The 20,663-nt window shown below is 32.2% G+C and overlaps 1 protein-coding gene, 1 long non-coding RNA gene and 1 pseudogene across 2 annotated transcripts; 2 read left to right on the forward strand and 1 right to left on the reverse strand.

The window, feature by feature from the left end:
* Positions 1-401: 401 nt before the first annotated feature.
* Positions 402-6,740, forward strand: LOC131182400 (malate dehydrogenase [NADP], chloroplastic-like; annotated as a pseudogene).
* An 867-nt stretch (positions 6,741-7,607) lies between these two features.
* Positions 7,608-11,301, reverse strand: LOC131182399 (NAC domain-containing protein 78-like). The gene is made up of 6 exons (XM_058151947.1): positions 10,854-11,301; positions 10,171-10,448; positions 9,862-10,059; positions 8,697-9,209; positions 8,482-8,602; positions 7,608-8,309 (listed from the first exon to the last, which is right to left on the reverse strand). The coding sequence occupies exons 1-6, from the start codon at positions 11,020-11,022 to the stop codon at positions 7,897-7,899; spliced, it is 1,692 nt and encodes a 563-aa protein (XP_058007930.1). The 5' UTR covers positions 11,023-11,301; the 3' UTR covers positions 7,608-7,896.
* An 8,499-nt stretch (positions 11,302-19,800) lies between these two features.
* On the forward strand, positions 19,801-20,450 carry LOC110670765 (uncharacterized). The gene is made up of 2 exons (XR_002497948.2): positions 19,801-19,890; positions 20,057-20,450. It is a non-coding gene; the product is annotated as an uncharacterized LOC110670765 (long non-coding RNA).
* Positions 20,451-20,663: the final 213 nt, after the last annotated feature.

A 20,663-nucleotide genomic window follows, 5' to 3' on the forward strand; every position in this document is an offset into this window, starting at 1 on the left:
AGCGCTTAGTCAGTATTTTTCTTTCTTTCTTATACAAAGTGTAAAATTATTCTTTCTATACATGAAAAATTATTTTCTCTATAGAAAGTAGAAGGATTTAATTTACATATAATTTGAGAGAGAAAAGAGAAATGATGACTAAGCTATATGCTGAAATTGTTCAGGTCAACGTCTAACTAAAAAACTTATGATTAGAAGTTAGACAAATTATAATACGTAAAATTTAAAAATTAAAAAAATTTTATATTATATTTTTAAGTTGAACGTTTGCAATATTTTAATTATATAACTTTAAGCATAGTTAAAATTCAATCACCGAAGGAGAAAAGAAAGATGCTTGGATCATATAAAATTGACACGCGTCATAATGTACAGCCTTAAAATACCGTCATTTCAAAAAAGCCCTCTCCCCTCTACATTTCTCCCTCCCACACTTCTCTCCTATGTTTACTTCTTTATTAACCAGAAGACCTTCACCTTCTGTTTTGCTGCCCTTTCTTTCTCTGCCTCAGATCTTGGTAATTATAAGGAATCTTTGTCTCTCTCTCGGGTGAGCACTGAGAAGTTGTATCTGCTGCCATGGCGGTGTCAGAGCTAACATCCCCTGCACCTGCATATACCCACACCACCACTCATCTCCGCTCTTCTTCCCAGCTCTCACTCTCTTTTACCCATCTTTCTCTTCGCTTTCCCCGCGCCTTTCGACCTCGAAGCACTACAATGACTTGCTCTGTAAAGTAAGCTTTTTTAGCCCTTGTTTTAATGGAATTCTATTCTTCGCAAATGTATAAGCAAATTAACCTTTTTCTTTTTATTACTTTTTGTTTTGCAGTCAAGTTCAAGCGCCAGTTTCAGTCCAGAACCAAGAGCCCAAGGACAAGTCTGATTGCTTTGGTGTTTTCTGCCTGACATAAGATCTCAGGGCTGTATGTGCTTTATACCCTTTATTCTATAATATCGACATCATCTGTGTTTCTTTAATTTTATAGATTTTATTGGTTACTTTAATGGATGTTGTTTACTTCTGATGTTTGATATAGTGGCAATTTTCTAATTTCCTTAGTAGTTTGGCTCTACTTTTAGTGACCTACTTAGTGTGGCGATCGGGATTAATTGGCTTGAATTTTTTTCTTTAAAAGAAAAAAAAAAACTTGCAAAAACATTTGATGAATTTTCTTAAAAGGTTTCTCTGATTTGTTATTTCTCATATATATATATAAATGACAATTTGTTGGAATTACATCAACAAGTGTATTAAAAGATCATGTCTACTATCACATTTTTTCTTTACTGTTTGATTTCTTTTTTTTTTTTTGTTTGACTGATAGATCATTTTTTTTTTTTTTAGTTTCAATGTGCTTACAGGAAGAGGGGACAAAATCATGGAAGAAACTAATTAATGTAGCAGTTTCTGGTGCTGCTGGGATGATATCTAATCACCTACTCTTTAAAGTAAGGTCTTCTTGTTTCTTATTCAGTAAAGCTTTTAATAGTACCTTTTTTCCCCTTTCTTAAGCATCAAGATTCAGAACTTGTTAGTGGACTGGTGATTGCCTATGGCTGCACAAAATAAAAATCTGCATCAGGAGAAACACATTATGGCATAGCATAAGTTGCTCAACAACTAGAAAAATAAGCCACAATAAAGGATTGAAGTGAACATAAAACTTGGGAATTCAAAGTAAACATGTGTTACATTTGATTCAGAACATGCCTGATGCCCATCCTTTTTTTTTTGTTCTGACATGCTAGAATGGAGCAAATCATAGTATCATTTCTGGAACTTCATTGTTCAAAACCATCTAGATGTGCACCATCAGCAGTAGCAGTAGCAGTAGCTTAATTTTTATTTTTTGAGGATCTTCAAATTGTATTTTTTTTTCCCCTAATTTATATGTATCTTGAAAACATCCTAGCTGTTGTTATTGCCATTATACTTCATTCAAGGATTAGAATATTCTTTTTTTGAATGGTAAAAACAACATTATTGTTATTTATCAATGCGAACTGCAATATTTGTATCTGTTTTGATCGCTAAGCTTGTTTTGTTCTTTCAGCTTGCATCTGGCGAGGTTTTTGGGCCAGATCAGCCAATTGCATTAAAACTATTGGGATCTGAAAGATCATTTCAAGCTCTTGAAGGTGTATGCTTGGAATTTAATTGATTTAATACTACCATTGGCAAGCAGCGATTTAGCTAGTATACTAATGTAGCTGTCCCAAAATAAACAAGAATTGCTGATGGAGCTTTTACATGGGGAGCTGAAGACAGATAATTAGAGTAAATAAATATTTAAGCTGATTATGAAACCTATCCATAATTAAAATAAGTGTAATTCTAGTTCATGATCAGGTTGCGTTCAGCTTTATTTACAACTAGAGTATTTTTTTTTTCTATTCACTTTGTTATCCTATATTTTCTAACATTGTACAAACTTCATTATCAACAAATCTACATATGGTATTTTCTGTTGCATTGTAATGTGGAAATTTCTTAGTATTTAAGAAATTGGATTAATGATGTGCAAATTTTAGCATCTTACCTGCCATAAGAATATATATATATATATATATATATATATATATTCAATGATGCATTGTCTTCAAGTTGAAAGTTTAATATTTTTTTCAGAGTAACAACTCAGGTTTCTCCATGCTCTTTGAAATCATTATGGGTGCAGGAGTTGCAATGGAAGTTGAGGATTCCTTGTATCCTTTGTTGAGGGAGGTGAGCATTGGAATAAATCCTCATGAAGTGTTTGAAGATGCTTAATGGGCTTTGTTGATTGGAGCAAAGCCACAAGGGCCTGGCATGGAACGAGCGGACTTACTAGATATCAATGGGCAGATTTTTGCTGAGCAGGTAACATTCATTTTCACATCTCTTTATCTCGTTTTACCCATTTTAGAGTCTGTTACTGAATTATAGTCTTGGTTCAAAATGTAATGCCGTTGCATCTTGCAATGTCAAGGTGATCGTAGTGGGCAACCCTTGTAAGTTTGTAACACCAAGTAAGGATTATCATTTATTGTCACTTTTCATATTGTTTTTGCCTGATACCTAGCTTGTAGTTCCTCTGATGGGCCTCATTAGGATTTAACTCCTCTTGCAGTGCTTTAATTTGTTTGAAAAATGCTCCAAATATACCAGCAAAGAATTTCCATGCTTTGACTATGTTGGATGAGAACCGGGCATAATGCCAGGTAAATACATCTCTTCAACTTTGCTTTTTATTGAACCATAATAAATACTGTTGTGACAAGAAGCCAAATATTTTAACTTGATAGTTGTTGGTTTAGCTTGCCCTAAAAGCAGATGTGTTCTATGATAAAGTGTCAAATATGACCATAGTTATTAAAAGCGTGCCTCAGGCTCCAGGCTTACCAGGCTCCAGTCCTAGCACCTCTACAGGAGAAAGGCAGGCAACATTCACCAAGCCCTCGCCTTATGCGCCTAGGCATGCGCCTTGTTCCAGGCGCAAGGCTAGAAAGGCGCGCCTTTTTAACAAAAAGCACTATCGCCCAACTCGAAATTTGTTGATCTAGAAGTTTTCAAAATTAGTATCGTTGGTGATAACTAGTCACTAAAATCTCATCAAATTAACATACTCAGGATTATAAACCTCTCATATTTTCATTTTCAACGTTACTGCTCATTATCTTTTTCAAAAAAAAAGTTAATACTCCTTTAGTTCTTAAAGGTGAGGGAAATGATGAAAATATTGATTTTGAAGATAAATATTAAGAAGATGAAAGTGTAAAAAAAGATGAAGAAGATATGGTTACTTTATAATTTCTTAACTTTGGTTATGAAAAATTAAAAGACTATTAAAGTTTTAATAATTTAGTACTTGAATGCTTATTTGTTATTATTATTTTTAGTTTTATGTTATTTGAAGTTTGATAGAATATTCATATTTATTTTATTTTATTTTATTTTATTTGCGCCTCATCTCGCTCAGGCGTGCGCCTTCACCTTCGCCTTGCGCCTAGGCTCCAGGACCCCTTGGTGCCTTAGTGCATATGAGCCTTTAATAACTATGAATATGACCATATGGGGAAATCACTCAACCACTCAGGTATGCTATTCTGTTGGAGGAGTATCTGTAGATTAAATTCTCCTGAACTTCTCTAAAAAATTCTTATGAATTTCTACAGGATCCTGACTTTCTAAATGCTAGAATAAATGGTTTACCTGTAAAAGAGGTTATCAAAGATCACAAATGGTTAGAAGAAGAGTTCACTGAAGGTTCAGAATGTAAAATTCATAAATGCATCACAAATAGAAGTTCATCTTTTATATAGCAATCAACTTAGAATGTTATAAAGGTGTTTAAACTTGTATTTGTAGAGAGGTGGTCTGCTTATTCAGAAATGGGGACGGTCTTCAGCTGCATCCATGGCTGTGTCCATTGTTGATGCTATAAAGTCTCTAATAACGCCGACTCCTGAGGGATTAGTTTTCTTCTGGAGTAAGTTCACTTACACCTGATTTATGCACACTTATGTATACCAGTTTATGATGTCAGTTTTAGATATACCACATACCTCACAAAATATTTCATTCAAATTGCACTGTAGCTTTTTCGGGTTGGGTCATAATTTGGACTCATGAAAAACATATCCAAAATTCAAATTACATCATAACACTATGTCATCATAACACTATGTCCTCTAGGTATTTTGGTCAACATTTTCAATGATTGACAATTGATTTGAGAATTAATAAAATTGAGAATTTGTTTCTCTTCCCGTTTGTTCTGTTGATTCAACATCAATTTGGTATCAAAGTAAGGTATCTAACATTCTAGTTGTCTGTGGAAAATTCCCTTAAACTTTCTTGAATTTTTTGTTGCATTTTGATCTACTGTCCCTTACAAGCCTCTCTTGTTTTCCTCGCCTTCTTTTTTTCCCTTGTCCACTGGGTTTCTCATGAAATAGAGCCTTGCTATTGTGACAAGTCCACCCACTGTCCTTCACTAAGCACCACTGTCTACTCACCAGACAGCTTCATCTCCATCACTAAACATCAGCTTGGCACCAGGTGACTCCTCTGATGCAAGCCTAGCTGCCAGACGTTGCCTAGAGACGAAGTTCTGATAGGGTCAAGCTTCAACCTGACTTGAATTCAACAAATTTCAACATCTGGACCTTCTGTAGCATCTCGCCAGCTGCCGATTGACACATCCCCATTGTTGAAACTCATGCCTGACATCCCTATAGCAAGATCTGTCCAGGACAGTCAAGGTCAGCCCCTAAACCCAAACGAGCTCATGTCATTACTATAAGCCCGTAAGCACCTGGTCAACCTCCAGCTTACTGGCATGTAAGCCCCACATCACCTACCACTTTAATGCATGTCACCTGTTGGCAATTTTTGGTAGAACCCTTTCTGCTAATTTTAATGTCCTGGTTCCAATTTTTGACATCTGTTTGGGTCAGAAATGAATATTTAAGGCTGGTAAGAGCTGTAAATATTCTTTTTGGTAAGATTTTGTGGACTACAATTCAAAATTACAAGTTGAAATCAATAATTACAAGATACAATTAGATTATCTATGTTATTTGAGGGATTCATATGGTGGTGTTTTACATTATCCTCCTGACTTGTTTTGTGAATATTATACCATCATACAACTTTTACAAGTAGGATGAAAGCAGTGCTAAAAACAATATCGAGAGCTCTTAACTTGAAGATATGGTTACAACTTGTAACGATGCAAGGCAAGAAATTCATCATGAAACACAAGAAGAGCAACTTAAAGAATCTGAAGATTTGATTATTGATCGTTCACAAGTTGAAATCCAAAATGATGAGATTGGGTAGGAAAATTTTGAGGTACCTATTCTAGAGAAAGAAGCTGATGAGGAGCAAAAAAAGGTTTTGAGGATTTGATCCTGGGGAAAGAAGAAAAACATAACGTTGAGAAGATAATGAAAATTGAAAATTTATTTAATTCTTTTGTTCTTGATGAATTGAAGAGCTTTTTCAACTGTAGTTGGGACTGATTTTCTATGTTAAGATATTTCAAAGGATGTGAAGCAAAGTATGAAGTTATTCATTTCGATCTTATTGCTCCCATCCAATAAGATAAGTTTGTTTGTTCTCCAAATTCAATTTTTTGTTCTTCAGCACTCTAAAACTCGAGATCGAGTTTTCTTCAAGTGGGGGACCAATCAAGGAAAAGGAGTTATTTTGATTTGATTTTCATTATAAACTTAAGAAGTTTAGGTTTCTATTAATTAATTAGGAAGTTTATATTATTTAGGAATTCTATTATTATGTAGGAAATAATATTTTATTTAGTCTCATAGCTTACATGCAAATGCAGGTTTATGCTAATGGGAATCCCTATGGCATTGGAGAGGATTTAGTTTTCAGCATGCCTTGCAGATCAAAAGTAAGTTTTCTCTCATCACAGTTTTTTCTTTTAGCTCTTTTTTATTTATTCATTTGTATATGTCATGGGCCAACTCTGAAAAAGAATTCCCATTTGGCAGGGAGATGGTGATTATGAACTCGTCAAAGATGTAATATTTGACGACTACCTTCGAAAGAAAATAGCTTAGGTATGTATCCTTATTTAACAAATATTCCAGTGAGGACCATATGGAAAATGGTAAAATAATTCCCTCCATTTGATAGCATTTTAGAGAGTTATTTCAAATGTCGTATTAAATTCTATTGTGAAGAAACTGAATATTTCGACTTGGTGAAATGGAGTCGAAAGATTGATATATCGTAGACACCAATATAGACACTGAAGTTTCGCATGAAATGACTCAAATTCCACATAATTTCAAGTTAGATCCATGTATGGCCTAGAATTGAACATAGATTTGCTGCTTGTGTGTAATGTCTTTTGCAGACAGAAGCTGAGTTAGTCTTTTGCAGACAGAAGCTAAGTTGCTAGCTGAGAAGAGCTGTGTGGCTCACCTTATTGGAGAGGTGAATGTCATATCCTCATCTCCTGGCTTGAGTTGAAATAACTTAAAACTGAGTTGCCAAGATAAATAACTTAGAACCGTTTTGCTCTCTTCAGGGTGTAGGTTTCTGTGATCAGATCACAGAAGACACAATGCTTCCTGGAGAAACGTAATATTACTCTGACGCAACTATTTGGTTAAAAAATTCTTCCACAGCTACTTGGTTAGAAAGCAGATAGGAGAATCATTTAGTTGGTAGTAGCAATTTGCCAATTTTAAGCCATGTAATCAATTTTGAGATTATGATCATCATTTGCATAGTTATTGCCACATCTTTGCTTCATTTGCTTGTATCGTCTCTTGCAATCTTCATGATTTGTTACACACATTCTAGATTCTACCATGTAATTTTAATATACTATTTTCACGCCCAATTAACCCTAATAATCTCCCGAAATAACCCAAAAACATGAGAAACTTCAATCCAACTTAAAAGTCACACTTTCCCACGAAACCTTCATATTCTCAATCACCACATCAAACAACAATATTCTCAGCTTGCAACAAAATTTAAAATCACCTTACTCAAAGCATCAAAGGAATTACCACAATTAAACCAATAAAGGATATTTTTGTGTGTTCATTGTGCCATTCTTGCATGTTAAAATCAAGAACTTAGCTGATCACAAACTATCTATAATACTGCACCAAACAGTTAAATTCTGTTTATACATATTCGTAGATAGAATTCTTACCCTACAATTACTGAACGTGTAAAATTACAATGAACCAATGTAGGTTAAAACACACCATCAGGTTTGCCAGTTAACATAAAGAATCTGTAATAGTTTGCTGTCCTAAGAAACCTATAATGGGGATTAAGGATTAACCAATCCGCAAAGAAAATTCAACCTAGAGAAGAGGGAACAGTTTTCATTGTCTCCCAGGCAACTTCATTGACCATGTAAGTTACTTGCTACAAACACAGATTCCAATTTTAATGCTCACTGAAACAATTAGGACCCAGAAGCACATCAGGGAGAACCAGCTCCGCGACATCAGAGACCATGTCTTGCCTGTGAATAAGCTCCCCAATGGCACCAAATTGGTTGGAGTTGTACTAATATTGTCTTGCAACATGCCAAAAGAGAGGATGACATTGACATTCCCATTCTTGCTAAATGACCAGTCTGTACCACTGCTACTAAAAGTAATGCTTTCTATTCTAATGACACGAGCAGTAACATGAATTGAGCTGGATGGTTGGGCCGCATTTAACTGTAGAGCTGCATCCTTGATAGGGAACTCAGAAGCAAACGCAGAAGGTGCAGGAATGCTGCCCAACATGTGACTGGCCTGCTTCATGAACGGATAGTTCATATCTGCACCACAAAAAATCATACAAAAGAATAGGATCAAATGAACAAAAGTAGGGTAAAATTAAACTAAGAGCCGAAAGAATACATCTTATAATTTTTGTCCTGCACTTGCATCCACAAAGATGAGAACTTTTAGAGGAATAGTAATGAAAGTTCACACAAAGATCTAAATTACCTGAGTCAATCTTTGTTGCCTCTGGCATTTGTTGCTTTGAGGGGGATGCATCAGTGTTACTGTGTGTTGCTAATAGTTTTTGGATTGCTGTTGGCACTTCCTCAGTTCCTCCATTTACATCCTATTGCAAGGCAATTATTTAATTCTCTGTGCGGTCCAAAACCCAATCAACAAGTACAAAGTAGTGAAATATTTAAGTGAATATTTACATTTACCTTCTCAGGTAGAGAAGCTTGATCGGAAACAGCATTTTCGCACCCAAGTTCAGAAGGATCAAAAGTCAGATTGTCATCATTAGCATCAAAGAAATTGAGGTACTCGTCAACCATGTCAAAAACAGTAGAATCTCCAGTAGAGTCTGGCTCCACAGGATTTGAAAGATCATTAGCTTCCAGGAATAATCCTTCACTGGATAAAGGATTGTCAATGGCATCCAAGAATGGCTCATCAAGCAGGAAATTGTCATCAGCAGTATTAGCACTGTTACTAGATTCAGCAATATATTCATGTCTTACTGATTTTGTATCAATCTCATATTGTCCAGGTAAACTGAATAAGTTTTGGTCATCTGGAAGATCAGAACCATACTGAGTTTCCCCCTGGTCAATTATAGGCTTTTGATCATCTCCACTGAAGTTTCCAGAGTGCTCCACATAGTTGCTTGTTTCTCCATGGTAGTAGTTCACAGAAAGGGCAGCATTTTCAGACACAACTCCACCCTCAAAATTCTGCCACAAACCCACATATAAAGAATTCAAAATTTGTAAGATAATAAGTCACTATTCACAGCAATCCAGTAGAATCAGATTTCATTCTTTTCTTAGCTGCCATCATTCTCACAAAATATCCTATCAATCCACCATTCAAACCCTTAATAACACTTGATCTCAAAAAATAAAATAAAAAAAGTTGATTTTCTTGTCCTTTTATGCCTCAATTAACAAAAATAACATCTAATGACTAAATTCAACAGGTTTGCCAATTGAAACTGCAAACCTTTGTTTACTGTTTTTCCCATGGATTTCACACCATCAAAAACCATATCAATAAAACAAACAATCAAAGAACCTTTTCTTTTGGCCAGTAACAAGACATTCCTAAAACCAGGACCAGAAATTATTGCAACCAAACAGACAACCTTTTGTTTCTAATAGCAAATCCTAATTCAAAACAAAAATGGGGTCTTACTGCATTCTAAGCACCTATCCATATTTGATATTCGATGCAGATGAATCCACAAGTAAATCTCATGTTAACCTCAATTTATAGCTTTTTTCAAATTTCCTAGACACAAAATCACCATTCCTATATTGCTTTTCATTTAGTTTAGAACAAAACACTACCACATTATTCATTGCTAGGATCCACAAAAGTATATACCTGCTCAAGGTCATTAGTTTCCACATGTACATCTTCACCAAGTATTACTTCATCAGCCATCACCATCTCCTCACCAGGTAATACAACCACCACTTCATCATCATCCCATTCTTCCTCAACAAATGGTGCCCCATACTGTTCTCCATTCTTTGGCCCTGTTCCACTCTTTTGGAAAATCCTACACAACACAAATGCATCCTTCCCCCCCAAAAAAACAAGTTAATAGGATATAAAATACAATTACAATTTCAATATTGAAGAACAAGTTCATAAAAAAAACTGAATTTTACAATTTGTATTTGATCTCACTTGAACAACTCCAGCTTTCTCCAAATCCTCATCAGTAAGGCGATACTCGTGCATTACCCAATTGGTACGCTCACCACGTGGAGCCCGCCCAAGATGGTACACAAGGGTCTTCTTCATCCCCACGGCTCGTGAGTTCCAGCGGACAGGCCGGTCCTTCCCAGTTGTCTTCCAGTATCCCTTCTCTGTGGCCCGGTTTGTCTTGGAACCATTGCCATACTTCTTATCCAGCATACTAAAAAAGTACCACTCTAAATCCCTGCTCTTCAACTTTGATTTACCTAAAATCCATAAAAGTAAAGAAAAAAAAAAAAAGAATGGAAACCAGATGTTCAAAAATATATTACTACTAAAACCAGTAGAGTGAAAGCTTAAACAATCCCCATAACCTCTTCTTTAATTTCAGATTTTAAGTACTTTTGCCATTGATGGTGAGAAATACAATTACAAAACCAATAAATGCCATAAGTTTAGCAGAGCTAAACCATTTATTCATCAACTCAACTAAGCATTTATTCATCGAACATTCAGAATTAAATAAGCAAAAATAACTCGAAATTACCAATTTACCAAACAGAAAAGAAAAAGAAAATTCAAAAATTTTCAAACAACATCAATTATACATGTTACGTAAACGATATACAAACGAACATAGCAAAATCAAGATATTAGAAACACAATCGGACCTGGGAGATCCCATGGCTCAGTTTTGTAGATGTCGACTACAGCGATCGGATCGAACCGGAAGGGTTTATTAGTAACCTTCCGTTTGAGGTAGTAGCGAACAAGTTCCTCATCAGTTGGGTGGAATCGGAACCCAGGAGCTAGTGAAGTCGCTGAATCACCACGGGCCATCTACCAAATCAATACCAAAATCAAAAGCGAGAGAATCTTTAAATTATAAAGAAAGTGAGGTGATATTAGGGTTAGGATTTTGGGAATTAGGGATTTCAATTGGAATCTCAAGGTAGAAATGGGAAGAGAGACAACGCCATTTGCTTGGAGAAAAGGTTGGATTGGGTCTTGAATTAATATATATACATATATACATAATCCTTAGTTCTGATTTTTCGAGGGATTGTAAGGTGAGGAAAAGTTATAGTCACCAGTGAAAGTATGGTTTGTAGTATCACCCCCGCAGTGCTCTTGTGTGGCGATTGGTGAAAAGTAGGCCTCAAATTGACTTTTTTTGAGAGATTTTGTCTTGTTTTGTTAGCTTGCTTGCTTGTGTGGGTTAACTAAAAATATTTTAAATATAAAAATTTCATCTTCCAAATTCTTAATAAAATTATAAAGAATTAGAAGATTGTTTCATTTAAAATTAAAAATGTTAATAGGTAGTTAAAAGTATAATAAATTAAATGTTAAATTAAAGTATAATGAATTAAATGTTAAAAGTAAGATTTATTTACCCCATAATTAACATTTTTTATAATTAAATCATATTTTATTAATTTAATTTCTATTAAATGAATTTTCAAAATATTGAAAACCATAAGTATTTTTAAAAAGAAAGAAATTATTTTAATTTTAGATTAGTTTTTGCACGTAATCCTAAATTAAAATATTATTCTCAATGTAATATTAGAGAATTTTTTTAATAAATAAATAAATAAATTTTCTAAAGTTATTTAAATATGATTTTTAAAAAAAGTGTTAAAATGACATCCCTCATTGAAAAGTAATTTTAAATAAAATTAATTAATCGATAAGGTATAAAAAATAAAAATAAAAATAAAAATAAAAGGAGAAAAGAAAGAAATTGTGGAATAGGAGATATTAGTTTGTGGCTTTTAAAGCTTTTACGTGGAAAGAGGATCTTTTGCGCTGTCTCTTACGTAACTGCGTTCGAAAGAAGTACCCATCAACTGACGGTCGTGTCCTCATTGACACGCTGCCTTCATTTTTTATTTAAAAAAAATTATTATTTAATTTATCTATCTATTTTAATTAAATTAATTATTTAATTAACTTATTTTAAAAAATAAGTTAATTAATTTTTATTTTTTTATTTCATTTACTTACCAATCCTTACATAATAAATATTCTGTTAATTTGTTAATTATTATATTTAAATAAAAAATATTTTTTATAAAAATTAAATAAGTATTTAATTCAGCAGCAATTGAATATTTAAATAGTTAAATTAATTTATTTAATAAACTTATTAAAAAAATATCTAATAATTGATATAGTATCTTTCAACTATATTTTTTATTAATTCTATAAAATTAATGTTCATAAAATACCTGTAATTTTTTCATATTGACTTAAAGTTCAATTTAGTTTATATATTTATTGAAAAAAGTTTAATTTAATTTATTTTAATTTTTTATTTAATTTAATTTAAAAATTTTAATTTAAACTTAATTTATCCTAAAAATAAAGAAAATTAATAAATTAAATTTCTTATTTTTTAGACTTAAATCAAAAAATCAAAAACATTAATCTTAAAATTAAGAAATTAAATTTTTTAATTTTTTATTTAAATTAAAAAATTTAACTCATAAATTTTAATTTTTAAGTTAAATTAAATTTAAATTAAAATAAACTAAATTAGACTTAATCGATAAATATAGAAGCTAAATCAAATATTTTACCTTTTTCTATTACTTGGCAAAGATATTCTTAATTCTAATCTTAACTCTTACATTTTTAATATTGACACTGATATTTTCTTTTTTTTTTTTATTTTACAATATATCATTCATCACATCACATCATCTTAATATATTCTAATTTTTATTAAAATGTTTTTTATTTTTATTAATGATATAACACATAAAATATTTGTTTATTGTGAAAAAAATACGTTTGTTAGTGTAAAATTTAAAATTTATTTTACAACTACATTTTAAAAAATTATTTAATTCTTATTTATTTATTTTTATAATAAATAAATCATATGAATATAATAAATAAAAAATTTCATATTAATTTTGGTGACAAAATAAATCATATATATATATATGATATAATATAATAAATTAATATTTATATATTTATTTTAATAATAAAATAAATTATATATTAATCATTTTACACATTAATAAAAACTTGTCTAACAATTAAATTAAACATACTCTAAATAATTTAAGACCTAAAAAATAAATGGATTATATTTATATTTTTCAAAATATATGAATCGAATGAAATTCACATAAACACCTAAAAATATAAAGAATTAAAGATTAAATAAAATAAAAATATAAAACAAATAAATATTATTTTTTAAAAATAATAATTTAAATAATTAATTTTGATTAAATATATTTTTGCTTTTCCGTTGACTTTGTAATGATATTGTTCGCTTTGGCCATAAGCCTCACGGTTTTGTCCCATAGGTGGAACGAAGAACTTCCCAGGAGGTCACCCATCCTAGGATTTCTCTCAAGCGAGCACGCTTAACCCTGGAGTTCTTCCAACTCTTCAGACCATTCCACCAAAAGGCGCCTCTAGTAATTAGTTCTCCCATTTTATATATCATTACTTTTTGAACCCAAGACCATCTCCGTGCTTTGCCGATGTGGAATTTGCCTAAGGGACCTTTCTCCCCCCCTTTCGGGACTCAGCGTCCTCGCTGATGTTTGTCCCACCATTGCCCAAGAGGACACGCGAGCGGCTCTAATACCAATTGTAATGATCGGGCTCTAACCACTAGAAGAATTGTCCGCTTTGGCCATAAACCTCACGGTTTTGTCCCATAGGTGGAATGGAGAACTTTCCAAGAGGTCACCCATCCTAGGGTTTCTCTCAAGCGAGCACGCTTAACCCTGGAGTTCTTCTAACTCTCCAGGTCATTCCACCAAAAGACGCCTCTAGTGATTAGTTTTCCCATTTTATATATCATTACTTTTTGAACCCAAGACCATCTCCGTGGTTTGCCGATGTGGGATTTGCGTAAGGGACCTTTTAATCCCACATCGGCAAAGCACGGAGATGGTCTTGGGTTCAAAAAGTAATGATATATAAAATGGAAAAACTAATCACTAAAGGCGCCTTTTGGTGGAATGGCCTGGAGAGTTGGAAGAATTCCAGGTTGCGTGCTCGCTGAAAATCTAGGATGGGTGACCTCTGAAAGTTCTCCATTCCACCTATGGGACAAAACCGTGAGGCTTATGGCCAAAGCGGACAATTCCTCTAGTGGTTACGTGGTGGGCCCATAACCCACAGGTCCCTGGATCGAAACCAGCTCTGATACCACTAAATGTGACACCCCTTACCCGTCTACAGTATAGTCGAGTAAGATATGTCACCTGATTGATGTGAGCGCCCTTTTTTCAATCATTTTTATTCTTCCTAATTTATTTCTTTCATAGTTATGAAGTAAAGTATAATTCATTTAAGTCATTTATTAAAATCATAAAATTATTTGAGGTTGCAAATTTTATAGAAAATCCGGTAGAGTACCGGCTAAAAATGGAGAAAACAGTTCTTCGGAGCTTGTGAAAAACACTTTCAATATGTTTTCAATCATTCCCAAACTCCATTTTATCAAAAAAGTCTCAATATTTTTCAACAATATTTCCATTTCTCATTCATTCATTTCTCATGATATTTATATACAAGTCATAAATAAATACTCAATTTTTCATTCATAAACACAATTTTTACTATTTACATTAATACCAAAATACATTATATAAGTCTCAATTACACATGAGAAAATAAAAGTTAATTACAAAATACCAAAATGAAACTTAGTGTCCTACCAATGCACTGAAGACGGTGAGGTGACACGGATACTATGCAAAGTTGTAGATGGTCTCACCCAGTCTGTGATCTACTGGGCTCTCTATCGGTCTCTCCAAAGCCTACGCGTGGCAAAAAGCAACGCGCTAAGCAATAATCCTTAGTGGTGCCAATAATAGAATAAAAAGAAATAACAGAAAATAAATATGCAGTGATGTTTTGATGTCTTATACATACAATTTTTTGATAATTATTTATAGTCTTATTTATTTTGTACTTGTTATATTCATAATTTCATTAAATTTATCCACTTTCATTTTTGGTTGCTCAAGTAACCTATACCGGATGACTGGACTAGATAAACGAGTAAACTGGCACTGGGTATCAAGTACCTCGGGCCGTCACACCATCGGTCACATATGTATCTCCCGGTGTGCAATAGAACAGCTAATAAGCTGTAATAACATTAGGCACAAGGCCAAGTATCAACACAATGTCAGAATGGCTAAAAGCCATGAAATCACAGAATGGCATAATGTCATATGTAGTACTGCTAATTGAACCCTATTGGCATGCCAACCTATCCAAACCAATCTTACTAGGTGTACTAGGGCATGTTACACTTTTAAATTTTACAATTCTTGAAATTTAAGTTTAGGTGTTACTATTCATTTCATTAGTCAATTAAAATGTTAACTTTTGCATAGACAATAGGTAAATTGGTTCTACTACTCCCAACATACCACATTTTGCATTCTAAAGTTATTGGTATTGGTTGCCAATACCATTTCTAAGCTTAGTGTTAGTTATTCAAATTTTCAGATTTCAAGCATTATGTTTACTGTTCCATTGGTCATTTGTACAATAGGAATTTGGCAAAGTTGTCTTCATAAAAGTTATTCCTTATTGTATCTAGTTACATTTATTTTTTTGAATCACTCCATTTGGAGTTTTGTAGCTCAAGTTATTGCCTAAACACTATAACTGGCCGGATTGCAAACTTTCCATTTTCTGGCGAACCAAATCTCGTGTTTTGTACACTGATTGTAGGTCAATTTTTGAACTTGTTATGATCAAAATTTGGGTCTGGTTTCTTCATGAAAGTTGTAGATCTATGTCTCAGCTTTATACTGGTAAAATTTTAAGTCAATTGGACCTTTTTACACTGAGTTATGACCAAATGAATAGACACTGTTCATTTGGTCATTTTTCCCAGTCAGAATGTAAGTCACTCTGATTAGGTTAATTTTTTGGTCAAATTGGTTTGGTTTTCTGGGTAGGGTTTCTTCACCAAAGTTGTACCATTATGTGTCTAGTTTCATGTCTAATTGGCCTTACACCAATTAAACCTATACAACTCCATTTATGGCTACCTAAACCTACTAGACTCACACTTAGTCCTACAGGTCACCAAGGGCAACACACCAAATTTCAACTCCAACATCCTTACTCACTTCAATTCTTCCTCACACACATTCAAATGGTCACTAATTGACCATTACAAGGTTAACATACCATTGCATGAGCAAACCTTAATGGTGTTCAAATGTCCAATTTTTCATGTTCATACATGCAAAATCTTTGCATTTCACTTACACAACTATGTTCAATCACTCATTTAATACCAAGGGCTGCTCATCACCACTTTGCTATCAAGCAAAATCACCTAACCCTAACCAACCCTAGCTTTAGAAATTTTTAGGGTGCACACACACATATGTTTATTTTATTTTCTTATAATTCCTACACAATTCATGCCATTAAACATGAACTAAACCAACAATGGTAAGAGTTAGACACTAACCTTGTTGGAGCTGAATTTCAAGCTAACCAAACTTATTTTTTCCTTCCTCTTTTGGCTGCCTAGAGGATGTTCAAGTTGCAAGTTCAAATTTTTGTGAAACTAGGTAGTGGTTTCAAGGTGAGATTTGGTGAGTTATGAAGCTTGGTGAGCTTTAATGGAGGTTTGAGTATGGAGGAGAGGTTTCGGCTAGTTGACGAGGGAGAAGGCTGATGACTTTTTTTAATTTTTATTGTATCCTTTATCCCCTTTTTATTAGTTAATTTAGGTGTTAGTTAAATATGGTTGGTGGGATTTGTTCAATGACATCATAATGATGTTATAATTAGCCTTTTATATCATTTCCTCTTCTTTTCTTCTCTACTCATTTTCAATTTACTTTTTAGCAATATTTATTCACATTTTGTGCCATAATAATTATTTACTTAACTGGACAAGTCGGCCAAAAATCATCTCTGTAGACGAAATGATCAAAATGCCCTTCGTTTGGCTTAACAGACCAAAATTATCTGTACCGATTGAAAAATTTTTCTAAACATTTTCTTGGCATTCTAACATCATAGAAACCTCAATGACTCTTCTCTGGAGTCCCAAAAATTATTTTATGAATTTTTCCCTGGGTCTAGGGCTCCTAGTTGCGAGTACCGCAACTTCCCACTGGGTTACCCATCACTAGGGCACCTGCTCATTTAACCTTGTTTCATTTTCTCTCTTTTATTTTTCTTTAATTTTTCTTGTATTTTCTTTTTATTTATTTCATCATTATATATCTGTTCACTATCACCGAAGTGTAGTTTTAGACATTTTGACTTGCTCGGACTGATATTAGGTCACCAGAGCAACAGTAGAATGTAAGAAATTGCTACAGTGAGGGTGTTACAAACTTAGCATATATATATATATATATATATATATATATATATATATATATATATATATATATATATATATAACTCTAAACCTCCGAAATTACAAATAAGTGTCATTTGATTTGGCGATTATGATTAATTATTAGCTATCAATGAGAAGCAATAAAATTTTAATTTTCAATACAGTAATATGAAAAAGAATAATTTACAAAAATATCCACAACTTTGAGATTTTTAATAATTCTATTTAATAAAAATCTCTAAATTTTGAACTTTTTAATAATTATATTACGTCGTCTACTCCATCGTTAAAAATAATGAATATTGTCATGTCAATATAAAAAATCTCAAAAAATTTCTAAATTTTACCTTTTTTAATAATTATACCACAAATTATTTTTTTAATAAATATACCCTAAATTTTGAACTTCAATACAAATAAACTTATCATTAGTTGTCTCTTTTAATATTAACAGACATGTTAGTAAGCTCTTCTAATCCTTAAATTAATGCTAATTAAACTTAATTTACAGTAAAATAAAAAAATAAAAAATTTATTTACACCAAAATTGACACCACTTTCTCCAATTCATTATCTCGACAAGTCATCTTCTCTGTGATGCTCTTCTTTACCTAACCCAACTCTATCTTTATGAAGGCTCAACCATACTCCCTATCAACATTTTTTCTCAACAACTTAACTAGACCCACCTTAGCGGCTTTAAAATAGCACCTATTAATTCATTAATTATAGTCTATTTTATTGTAAATTAGTTTTAATTTGGGGGATTAGAAGTGGCACCTCTATTAGTATTTAATAGGATAACTAATGGTGAGATTCAATTATAGTAAATTTCAAAATTCATAGTATATTTGTTAAAAAAATAGTTTAAGATATAATTGTTAAAATGTAAAGTTTAGGGTTTTTTTAACATTTTCACCGTTAAAATTAACAATAGATGTCAAGGTATAATTGTTAAAAATTCAAAATTCAGGTATTTTTGTTAAAAATCTCAAAGTTCATGATTTTTAATATTATCCTATATAAAAATAATAAATTAAAAACTTTTAACTTTTATTTTTTTTATAATTATGATTCAATTGTATGTTTAAATTTTTATAAAAGTTATTATAAATTTACAAAATTGTTATGGAAAAATACACTCTTCAAATTATCTAAAGAGAAAATTTAATTTTAATATGGCATACACTCACTCGAGAATCTTTTTAAAAGAAGATTTTAATTTTTAATACTCAGTACCTTACAAAAAAGCATTTGATGCTTTATTATAAATTTAAATTATTATACTTGAAGTAATTAACTATAATTTTTTAGTCATTTAATTTTAATTAAAAGTCTCATATTTTTAAAACAATTTCAATATTATTAATTTTTTTTTAAATCTCAACATATTAAAGTTTTAAACTTGTCAATGTTAACCATTAATTTTAAATATATATATATATATATATATATATATATATTGAATTTATTGAACATCTTAAACTGATAATTAAAAACTTAAGGATTTGTTTTGCAATATTAACTGTCATTGGCAAATATTTTATTAATTGCTAGCGGTTTGTGATTAAGTGTTTTTATAATGATTTAAAGTAAAAATAATTATTAGATTAACAGTTAATTGTAATATAATTGTATTATTTTTTTATCCTCAACCTTTAGAAGTTAGAAGAGATAATGTTTAATAAATTATTTTCTCAACCTTTAAACATTAATATAAATAAAAGAAATAATATTTTAATTAGAAGCAAAATATTAAATTTTACCTAAAAAACTGTTACTTAACCTAATATGGGAAGTTGACTCAAACGACAAAACAAAAGCATCATTTAATTTAGGTATGTGAATTTCAAAGTCCAAAATTCAATTTGTACATCAACTTCACTTTGGAGTCTAAAAGAAGGGAACTCCCCCAAATTGAGATGTACACGAATTTGATTTCATTTTAAAACAAGACATTTCATTCTTTTAAACATACTATTGAAAAAATTATACAATTTTAAATATATTAATTAAAAATTATTTTTAAATTAAAGTTAACATATTCTAATTATAATAACTCCAACTGCTTTTTCTAGTAGTTTGAAAAAGTAAATCTAAATCTCAGACGTTTTCTAAGTGAGACTACCATCATTAATATCACTCATATCCTGGCTGATGAGAAACAGGAATAGCTTAAGCGTCATAGAGATGTAGAAATGGTTACCTACCAATAATACTATGAAAATCAACTGACCATGAGAGATCAGAACAACTAAAATTTAACCATTGCAAGAATGATGAACCCAGAAGAAACTTGGGGACAGCCATACAACAGCCAAAGCCGAACATAGGGCAAGGTAATGGGAGTGAGCATACAACGTTTATAATTAAAAATTCGAGCCAATTTAATTCAATTTTTTTATTCAATTTTTCTGTTGATTGATCCGGTTTGGATTATCATTTTAAAAAAAAAAATCAGTTTTTTAGTTCTATTGAGTTAATTCAATAGAACCAATTTTGTAGCCCTTCCACATGTGACCGAAAGGCCATCTCCCTTCCACCTACGCTGGCTTTCATCGATGCCAATAGCTGTGTCCTACCTGCTCAGCGTCACTGATCACCCTCACACCCTTGCCACACCGGAGGCAAAGCCACAATAAACCCAAACAAGAGCCAGAGGCATACCCATCTTCATGCCGATGGTTTATGGAAAGGACCCATCTTCACGCTAACGCCACATCAGAGCCAGAGCTAGACCCTGACCAGAGGCAGAGATCCACCTTCCAGATGCAGACCCATTTTCTTCTTCTTTCGATGTTTGTTTGGTATTTAGTTAGCAAATTGGAGACTTGGGTTTGTTGAGATTTGGTGTTATTTTTTGTTGGGTTTGTTAGATTTGTTCTTATTCTATTTGCTAGATTGTTTGCTGTGTTGAGATCAACTGTTTATTTACCTGGGATTGCTCCAAAGTTTTGAGTTTGAGACAGAAGAAATCTGTTTCTCCTTGACTGAAAAGAAAACTGATGAATCAAACCAAACTGATTTATTTCGGTTCAATTTAATTCAATTAGTTTGGTTTGATTCAGTTTCTCAAAAAAATGCTACTCAACATGCGAATATAGTGCAGGGA

The sequence above is a fragment of the Hevea brasiliensis genome, chromosome 8 (genome assembly GCF_030052815.1).
Source record: "Hevea brasiliensis isolate MT/VB/25A 57/8 chromosome 8, ASM3005281v1, whole genome shotgun sequence".
Taxonomy (NCBI): Eukaryota; Viridiplantae; Streptophyta; class Magnoliopsida; order Malpighiales; family Euphorbiaceae; genus Hevea; species Hevea brasiliensis.

Coding starts and splice junctions, on each gene's coding strand:
- LOC131182399 (XM_058151947.1), bottom strand. CDS start 11,022: ATGGCCCGTGGTGATTCAGCGACTTCACTAGCTCCTGGGTTCCGATTC. Junction 10,449..10,853: donor TGAGCCATGGGATCTCCCAG/GTCCGATTGTGT, acceptor TATGGATTTTAG/GTAAATCAAAGTTGAAGAGC. Junction 8,603..8,696: donor AAGCTTCTCTACCTGAGAAG/GTAAATGTAAAT, acceptor GCCTTGCAATAG/GATGTAAATGGAGGAACTGA.